Here is a 9,573-nt window from a genome sequence, read left to right as displayed (position 1 = left end):
GGCTATTCTCTCTTCTCGCCTCCTTCTTTGTCGCCTTGAAGAAGAGGCAACAATCGTAACGGGCACGGTATTTCCCGATTATCTTTTTCTGCTGGTTGGCTCATCTCCCTGTCTACGCAGCGCCGCGTCCCAGGCCTTCTGATCTCCCTTTCCAGTCCGCTCGCCGCTACACGCGTAGTTCCATGTACGCACACAATATTTTCATGCATCTAAGGTGCTGCATTGCATGGATGCGCCTCCCGTTGAGCCCGCCGCCGCGCTCTTCGCCTCAAAAAGCGAAACTGCCATCGTCCATTAGGAGCAGCAGTGCTTCGTCTTCTTCGTCTTGTCGAGTGTCCACGGAGCCTTGCGCCAGAGGCCGCAAGCCCTGTACGCTGTGCGCGAGCGAGTTCTCCCTCGCTTTCTCCTTCACTTCTTCGCCCAGCTGTCTCCTGGGCTCTTCTCCTCCTCTTTCTGCTTCCCTAGCTCCCGCCCCGCCCGTGGCAGATGGCTGGGGCGACGCGCATGCAGCCGCGCGGTCCGAAGGCGCCGGCGCGGACTGAAGAGCGCTCCCGGCGCGTTGCGGCTGCGGCGCGGCCTCTCCCGCGAAAGGCCTCCTCGAAAAGGCGCCCCACGCGTCGGCGCCCTCCTCGCGGATCCGCGAGCGCGACACGGTCGCAGGCGGCGAGTGTCCAAGTGCGCCTGAGGCGGAACTCAGAGAGGAGGAGACGGCGGCCGCAGACTGGCCAGACTGGCCCCCGGCGGAAGTGAAGGACGAGCAAGGCGGCGCGGCCGCGGAGGCAGTCTCGCGCGACGACGCAGCGCTGCGCGCCGGAGAAATCCACGGGGCGGACGAAGCGGCCGCCCAAACCGAGCAAGAGGAGGGAGAAGCGGAGAGCGAGGAGACAGGCAACGCGTCTGTCGAGGGCGACTGCGTGAACGTCTGCCTCTTGATGGGTGTAGACGCCGCGCTCGACAGAAAAGCTGCGGCAGACGCCTGGCCGCAGACCGCCGCCATCCGAAGCGCCGCTGCGCTCAGCACCCAGTCTTCGAGAGCCGCGCCTGCTGGACGCCGCGGATCTCCGCTCCTCCGTCGCGTTTGAGACTCAGGAAAGGACAGGCAGGGGCGCGAGGCAGACGGGATGCACCACGAAGAAGCAAGCGCCGCAGCGTGCGAGCGAGGCGAAGGAGCGCTGGAGAGCGATGCAGAGGCGGAGGCCGAAGAGAAGGCCTGGAGCCCTGAAGCGGAAACCGCCCGCGGAGAGGGCGCGGAGGGAGGGGGGTCCGCGGCGTGGGCGACGGCTAACGAAGGAAGCGACGAGAAGAAGAGTCGCTGCACACGCGAGGCTGGGCACCCAACAGTCGGGGGTTCCACGGCAGAAAAGCTGACTGGGGCGGAGGCAGAGAGGCGGACGAAGCCCGGCCGCGGCGGCGTCTCGCCCCCGTGGGCGTCGAGATCCGCGTTCAGCAGGTCATCGAGGTCGTCAGAGCTCACCGACGGCCTCCGCGGAGGCTGCGCGGGCTGCTGCCCCCGAAGCGAAGACAAAGAGGGCGCCGCGGCACACGAGAGCGAAGACGCGGCTACAGCCGAGGAGAAGCAAGCCGGAGAGGAAGCGGCGGAGGACGTGCGGGGACCAGCGGAAGCCAGAGCTGCAACGGGCATCGCAGAGGCCACAGACAAAGAAGAAGGCAAACTGCGCGCGCCCGTTGAAGCGGAGAGAGGAGACGTGACCGGCAAAGAAGAGGCGGCAAGCGAGGACGGACGCGTGCGGGAGGGAGAAGCGGGAGTCGGGGCGGCATTCGTCGCAGCTTCTGCGGCCATCGCAGTGTCGCCTCCGTCCTCGTCGTCCTCTGCCTTCTCGGTCTTCGCGTCGTCGTCGTCGTCTTCGTCTTCGTCCCCGTCTTCGGGCGATGAAGAACGCCCTGGACGCGCGGCAGACGAAGCAGCAGAAGACAGAAGGGGAGGCAACGAGTTAGAAGACAGAGGAGGATGCGAAGAGTGCAGAGACGGTGTGGCAGAGTCAGAGGATGGACCTTCTCGACGAGGCTCATTTGCCCGCCGTGGAGAGGCGTGATCACCCGTCAGAAGCGTGTTGTGTATCTCGTGGTCTCCTCCAGCTACCTCCTGCCCCTCTCCGCTTTCCCTCTCGTCTGTACGATCATCTTCGCCTGTCTGCGGTTCGGGGCTCGGCGCGCACGCGGCGACTTCTGCGCATCTTTTGTCGGCACCCCCGGCGTCGACCGCATCGTCCGCTTCCACGCCTTCCTCCTCATCTGAGGAGGTCATTTGAGAGAACCCAAGGCCGCGAAAGTGCTGCAAAATCGCCCCGGTCGCGGCGTCGCGGATCCGCTCTCCTTTTTTGAGATCCGGCCTCGGCTCGCGCCCTCCTAAAGAACAAACGTCTCTGGGAGGACTCGACGTTCCTTCTTTCTCTTTTCCTGTCGAGGACGAACAGGAGGCAGCGTCCTCAGCGGCGCAGCAGCCCTGCGCATCGCTCCGGCCCAGAGACGACGGGGCAAGTGCGGAAGGAGAAACGCGTTTCTTTTCGCACTCTGAACGAGAGCAGGGGCAAGAAGACGAGGAGATGGAAGCTCTCACTGCGGCGCTCTGCGCTGGCGTTGCAGGCAATCGTCCCTCCCGGTTCTGGTCCGGACGGAGTGCCTCTCCTCTTCGCCGCTTGGCTTGAGTCCAGGCAGCTGCACTCGGGTGTACGTGATCCTCGGCCGAGTCCGTAAGCTGGCTTCCTAAGCGCCGGCCGAACCTGAAGTAGCCATCTTGGCTCACGAGAGCCTGGCTGCTCTGCGTGTTGGTGTCTGGCGACCATTGTGACTGCGAAAGTCCCTGGAAAGACAGAGCCTGACTCTCCGTCGCCTGAGAGTCCTCTGCACTACGGACTGAGAAGGCAGGAGGCGAGGGCCGCAGGAGGCAAACGTCATCGCCAAGGAGAAGCGTCTCATCTTCCAACGGCGACGCTGAGCAAAGGTGTGTGCCGCCCCCTGCCGCGTCGCTCTCCAGCAGGCCGTTCGGGCTTGCAGAGTTCAAAGTGATGCCGGAAAACATAATCCCGCCAAGCGCGGGAAGTCTGCCACGAGGCGCCCCTCTTCCACCGGCCCCCTCTCACTCGAAAAAAGATGCGAGCAACAAATCTCCATGCTCCAGAGGAGACACGGTCGCTCCTACACACGTGACAGAGCCAGGGCGAGAGCCGCAGAGACCACAACGAATCGTCGCTCGTGTCGGCCCTCCGGACTCGAAACATCCAGTCCCGTTTATAGCCAAGAAAAAGGGGAGGAAGGCGACTTGGATGTAGCTCAGGAAGTCCAGCGCGGAAATTCGGTTCCAGGTTTAGGGACGACTGTGCTGTAGACGACCTAGCATCGACTCAAAGCGCGAGGCTGAGCAGCGGCGCGTCGAAAGCGCCGCATCAATATCTCCCTCCACAGGCGCCAACGTCGACAGCAGAATGAAGGCGGGCTGTGGCCGTGACAGAAATACAAAGAACGAAGGCTGGCGAAAAGGATATCGTGGCATACGCAAAGGGGCGCTTTGCAGACGACTGGAACGCAACAAGCTTTGACAAACAGAGGGCATCCGGAGACAAGACTACGGATGCTCACACGGCGCCGGTCTGGAGACAAGAAAGAAGATGGCAGCCCTATCCCGCGGCCATTAGTGCGCCTGAAATGGCAAAGTCTCTGGATGCTGGGAACGCGTTCTGTAGACGACGCTATACGAGACATGAAACAGCGTCAACAAGTTGGGGGGGGCCCGCGTCTCAGAACGGACGGCGTAATTTGGCATTTAGGCGGAAGAAACGGGGCAATACAAAAACGACACACCGGTGAACGGAAGCGAAGGCATCGATATCCATAACGCGTGAAACCGGTGTCTTGCTGCATGTGTGTAACGAGAGTCCCGAGTCTGCATGCAGAGGGGAGCAAACCCGCCCACTAGCTGTCTGCTTGTTTTCTCTGAACGGCGGCGCGGCAAGAGACCGCAGCCGTGTGTTCCCTGCCCCAGAAACAGACTGCGAGGCGTATACACTTTGGATATCCGTGCAAGTAGCCGCTGGGACAGTCACAGTCGATTCTTTGGTGTGCTGCAGTGCACAGGGCAAGACGCCGGCGGAAAAGCACCCGACCCGGACGCTCGAGAACTGTTCACACTTCCGCTTCTGCGACTACACGTGTGAAAGAAAAGTGCCTTAGATCATGCATGAGGGGTTACGAGGCCATGATCTCGGTGGCTTCGCCACGATTGGTTGCGAGCGGGGGGGGCAAAGATCATGAGGACTTCAGCTCAGGCGGGCGGGCGACATACTCAGCGGCCCCCACCTTGTCGACGCATCACTGGCACCTAGGATCACGAAAAGAGGACCGAGTAAACCCTCCGATGAGAGGGAGCCAAACATGCCTAGCAGACAAGCTTTCGCTCCACGCACCTCAGGCGAGGGGAAGAAGAGGAATGTCACACGCATGCCACAGGTATCGGGTCCTTGCCCGGCACACCAGTTGCAAGGTTCCCTCGGATGGCGTATGTACACAGAACACAGAGGAGGTATTCAGCAAATGCTTTTTGGCGTTTACGCTGCGCCAAGCGTGTGTGTCTTACTCGAGTGCGGTCACGTGTATGCGGTAGCTTCTCGGATCCGAATGGTAAGAACGCTTGCACTTGCAAGTCTGTGACGCGCTCTCCGCTCCTCTTGCCTGTCGGCTTCCTGTCAGGCACGTTGTCATTATCGGTTGGTTTGCAGCGTGCGGGTGGGCGTTTAAACTGTCGCGAGTCCCACCAGCGGACTGATGGCTAGGGACGTCGGAGGTCAGTCGGCATTGGTAAACAACTTTACGTGTCTTTTTGCGGTTCAGCATCATGGCATTATCCATGCAACTTCTTAACGGGATCCAGCTAAAATGCACGCTTCTGGGATTCCACTTGTGTGTACCATCTAGAATTATTTCCGGGTGGGATATGCGCATTGAAGCAACGAGCGCCTACATGTGCTGCACCGTGGGTGAGCCTCCCTTCTCGTGCAGCCAGCCGCAGAAGGAACACGAGAGCTCTAACTGGCTCGGCTCGTGACCGAGTGTCACCCTCTCCGAGGGCAGATGTTCATCGCTCCTTATCACGAATGTGCGTTCGTGCATCCTCCAACGAGGCACTAAACCGTCACTGGGAAAAGGAGGGGGAGAGACTCTCCTCCCCTAATCTCATGCCGCAGCGGAGGAAGGGGCGCTCCTGCCTTTCGAGCCTGCACAAAACAAACGAGAGGGCCCACGTGACAGGCCAGGCTTGAGGAAGCGCAGCTTTCATTCCGTAACCGTGCGGCAATTAGCCAGATGCAGCGTCCCTTTCCTCCGTTGTGGCATGGGATTGGGAGAAAAGATTCTCTCCCCCTCCTTTTCCCAGGAACAGTCCAGTGCCTCACAAAAAACCCCTGGATCTCCGCACTTCCTTTAGTTTTTTCCAACATGGCTCATTCTTTAGTTCCACTTATTCTTCCCAGCAAGAGGGTCTTCGTCGATATTTCTGGTCGAGCTTTGGGTGCACCTCGGCGTCTCATATCGTCCCGTCCGATGGAGTTGTGCTCGCACAGAGCTGCCACGGTACCGGGGAACTTCAGCTTCTTTATTCCTACGAACCAAAAAACTCGTCTGAGTCAATACTAGGATAAAATTAGTCTTACGGACGCGGCTGGTGCACGCGTACGAATTTCGCAAGGCATGCAAGGGTGAGGCGACGGTAGAGTAGGTGGTCCTCGTCGCAATGGGTTTCAAACATGTCCAGGCCATTCATCATGTCTTTTTTTTCTTGAGCATCCCTATAGCCGAGGTTCTGTGAAGGCGTATATGACTTCAGCCTCACCTGAGTCTTCGAGGACTAAAAGGATTACCGTCAGTCCTTCAGGCAGTCCCGTAGGTTAGGGAAACCTCCTCAGACAGGAGGCAAGGCGACGAAATTACGGGTGAAACAGAGCAAATCGATCGTTGAAGTGGGGAGGAGTGCTGTGTTTCTGCTTTCACGAACAGAAGCATGAACGTCGATCCAATATTATTTCCAGAGCGGTCGTGGTTTCCCATTGGCGCTGGCGGTCTCAGCCGGGGTTCCACACCCTTGATCGTCTCAGTTGTACTCGTGACCACATGTCACGTGCGATCGTGGGCATTTGAGGGAATCGTGTAATTGGGCCTATCTTGTGTATCGATCGGACGCCACAGCTGTAGCTTAGCGAGAAGCACAGCTTCGGACTATCCGTCCAGCGACCGTTTTTTTGGGGGGCTGTGGCTTCATTCAGTCTTATGGGGACCGAAGTTGAGCAGCAAACTTACACCGCAGCGAGCCCGTACGTCGGGTTCGGCAATATGGTTATGTTACCGGTTCCCGTGAACTTCGTACCCAGTTATTTCGCTGTACTTCTCGTTGGAGGAAGTAACGAACTGTCGTATGCGGCAAAAAAGCAGGATCATAAGGTTACCACTGTGGCGGATGACACCTGATCACCATATAGGCTTGCAAGCAATATCGAGGGACCACGATACACGCACAAAAAGAGATGGTGCCAGAGGTCCTTGATTGCTATGACTTTCACGCTTATTATTCACCTCTTACGTGTGTTGTCCTCGGGGTCCTCTCTCGCGTTTGCGGTAGGAGAGGATTCGCTGCTTCGTGTGACACGTACATCGGGAGTTCCGCTCCGCCGTGGCACTAATTCTACCTGGTTTGAAGGACGCCTATAGCCGGTGTGTTTGAAGGGGGAGGTCCGTCACGTCTGCTTGCTCGCATACCTCGATGAAGAGTCTCTTTGCCGGAATGCGTTTCCTGTGTTCCCCCCTGTTCTTGAGTATTTTCTCATGGGGGGCAACATACGCGTTTTACGCAGCGTGTATATCCAGGTCATCCGCTTCCATGCCTTTTTCAGAAGATAACTCGGATAACGACACAACACACCCAAGCAGGGCAACGCGGAGTGACATGATTCCGGAAGTTAGAAGCGAAATTTTGCAAAATGCCAACGAGGACAGCAGCCAAGGAGAAGGTCACCATCCGGACGGCGGGACAGTGCCTGATGAGGGCGTGCTAACGCCCAAACCTGTGGAAGAATCAGCCGATGGCTCTCTTACGGGTGACCGGAGCTTGCTGGAACGTGTGCTCGCTCCTTCAGCCGCCGTACGAGTTGTTTCTCAGGCAGGTGGGGTTGCAGATAGTTTTCAGCATCAATTCAGGAATATGTCGAAGTCCGAATTTGAAACGCATCATAATGCCAACTCTGCGTTAGTGGAGCCTCATTCGGCTCTTGTTTCTCGGCCGGATGTATTCCGGTTGGACGAAGCAAAAGAACTCAGCAGTGAAGGCCTTAGAGCGGCTGAGACGCGCCTAGCGGATGAGCGAGCGGTGTCGCCCTCCGGTGCGGTATCTGTCGGAACACAAACGGAGATAACGGTACCTCCTGTGGCTCATGGGTGGTTCTTTCATCCAGGTGATGCGGCCCCGCCAGGACGAGAAGTTGGAATAGATGCCCGGCTTCGAGCGGGGCACCGGATGATAGGGGCAAATAGAGACCGGGAGACACCTGCCACCGGTCAGCGACCTTACAAGCGGTTTGCTCACGGTGATGTTGGGAGGAAGTCATCCCCGTCGGGCGCGTTTCCTGTAAAGATGCATGCGAGAGCGAAGCGATTTTCGAGCTCAGGCGGGTGGCTACCTAGTCTGGGGTTCAAAAGCAGGCTTGCATTGGGAGTTGTTGCAGCAGTTCTATCTGGTGTTTTAGGAATGTACTGGCTGGCAGGTGATGAGGGCGGCTACGGAGATACGGATCTCCTTTACGGTCCTTCAGCAGGGCAGTATGCAGCATTTATCCAGCGGGAGCGCGAACGTACACGTCAACCCGCAGAGGCAGTGCAGGTACCCATTCAACACGGCGACCAGGTTTTAGAAAGTCGGCTGCCGCGTCGCCAGCAGAAGGGGGACTTGGAATCTCCCCCTGCTGAGGACGTGCGCCAGTACCTCAACATTCAGCCCAGGTATGCCGTTCCTGCTAGATACTACGACGATTCGTCGTAGGTGTTGTGCGTGCGCTGCCGAGGGCGACAGGGTAACCATTTACAGAAAATACCGTTTTCAGTGAAAAGTGGCCTCTTGTGTCGTCCGTGAATGCTGGTTTACTGTCACCGGTATACTGAGCACGCGCGTCCTGGACTCAAGCCGCGGCTGTGCAGCTGAATGCGAAGGATCAACGGAGTACACGCCCATGACAGAACACGGCAAGCCCGCAGACGGCACCCCTGTGTGACTTGCTGGTTCAGTTGTTGAAGACACACGCTGCGGGACGGAGCTTCATTGGGCTTTCAACTGCACACAACAAGCATGAAGGAAAATTTCATGTATTCTCATTTGTAGCGCGTCGCACAAACTTTGTGCCGGAAGCTGGATGAGAGCTCGTGGATCAAGGGGCACTCTAGGCCTCATTCGGAGGGTGCAGAAGGCTCTAGCCCGAAAAACCGTCTACAGACAGATTCCAAGCAATAGCTCATCACCAGTTCCGGCGTGTGTCCAGTTGTGTGGCCGAATTAGACGCAGGCGTGCCCGTGCGCTGTTTTGCATGGAATCGCGTTTTAGTCCTGACATTCAATCATCAAGTATTTCCCGCATCCCATCGGCACCCACGAGTGGTATTTGCACCTACGAGGCATGGCGGGAGCAGGTCTCGGTTTGGTAGCAGGCTAACAGCTCAGTCCAAGTTTGCTAACTGGTGTGCCGAACGAATGTCAGGACGGCCGCTACGCCATTTCCTGAGCTGTGCTGATCTCTCGCATCAACCGGTTTTTTTTTACTGGCCGTTTCTTCTCACGGTTCTGTTGTAACGGGTTGGTCTTCTGGGAACCAGTGGCTTTTTTGACCTGGACGTTCAGCGTTCTGCCTCGGCAGTATATATTGCCTGGAAGATGGAGTCGTCCACGACGCCTGCAGTTACGCGGGTGAACTCACATGGGAGCTTTCCTGGGGCGCTGGCGCAAAAACATGCGTTCCTGCAGGAGCTGTTTCTTCCAGTATTAAGGGGCATAGCGGCAGACACCCCGTCGCTCATGAGATTGAGGAATTCGTTGTGCCGTATTCAACAGGTCCGCCTCGTCGCTGTTCTCTGTATTGCTCTCTGCAGACGTGAGGGTGTTTGTACTGCGCGAGCTGCTGGTTCGTGAATATCCGTGGCAGCCCTATAGAAAATAACTGGGCAAGATATCGTTCTGTGGTCGATGCGTCGGTGCGGGGCTGCGCCACATAAAGCAATGATTCTAATGGTAGGGCACATGCAGGAGACGCAATGCCACAGCATCATACTCTGCTTTTCTTGTGACCGGTTGATCTGCAACCTCAGTGTCTTCGCTTGAGCAGCAACTGTACAGCACAGTCGTCACCATGTCCAAGGAAGATGAGCGAACACAGAAAATACACCTGGTGTTGATTCGTTGCGGGTGAAAACATGTGCATGCCATTACATGTCTGGGTATTGCCCACACATGTCGGGTGCGGCGCGTCACCTGCAAACCGCAGGAATCTGGTCAGGGCTGAGGCCGAAGAGGTCGCTTGTTCACGCATCG

At 57.8% G+C, this 9,573-nt stretch overlaps 2 protein-coding genes across 2 annotated transcripts; one reads left to right on the top strand and one right to left on the bottom strand.

Annotated features, from left to right (window-relative positions):
* Positions 1–268: 268 nt before the first annotated feature.
* Positions 269–3,040, bottom strand: BESB_074440 (uncharacterized protein; the record flags this gene model as incomplete). Its single annotated transcript, XM_029365817.1, has 1 exon — positions 269–3,040. The coding sequence occupies one exon, from the start codon at positions 3,038–3,040 to the stop codon at positions 269–271; it is 2,772 nt and encodes a 923-aa protein (XP_029218301.1).
* A 3,909-nt stretch (positions 3,041–6,949) lies between these two features.
* BESB_074430 (uncharacterized protein) lies at positions 6,950–8,038 on the top strand (the record flags this gene model as incomplete). Its single annotated transcript, XM_029365816.1, has 1 exon — positions 6,950–8,038. One exon carries the CDS (start codon positions 6,950–6,952, stop codon positions 8,036–8,038), a length of 1,089 nt encoding a protein of 362 aa, XP_029218300.1.
* Positions 8,039–9,573: the final 1,535 nt, after the last annotated feature.

This window comes from Besnoitia besnoiti, assembly GCF_002563875.1.
Source record: "Besnoitia besnoiti strain Bb-Ger1 chromosome Unknown contig00007, whole genome shotgun sequence".
In the NCBI taxonomy this organism is placed as follows: Eukaryota; Apicomplexa; class Conoidasida; order Eucoccidiorida; family Sarcocystidae; genus Besnoitia; species Besnoitia besnoiti.
Note: the sequence above shows the minus strand (reverse complement) of the source record. Positions and strands in the feature narration are given on the sequence as shown.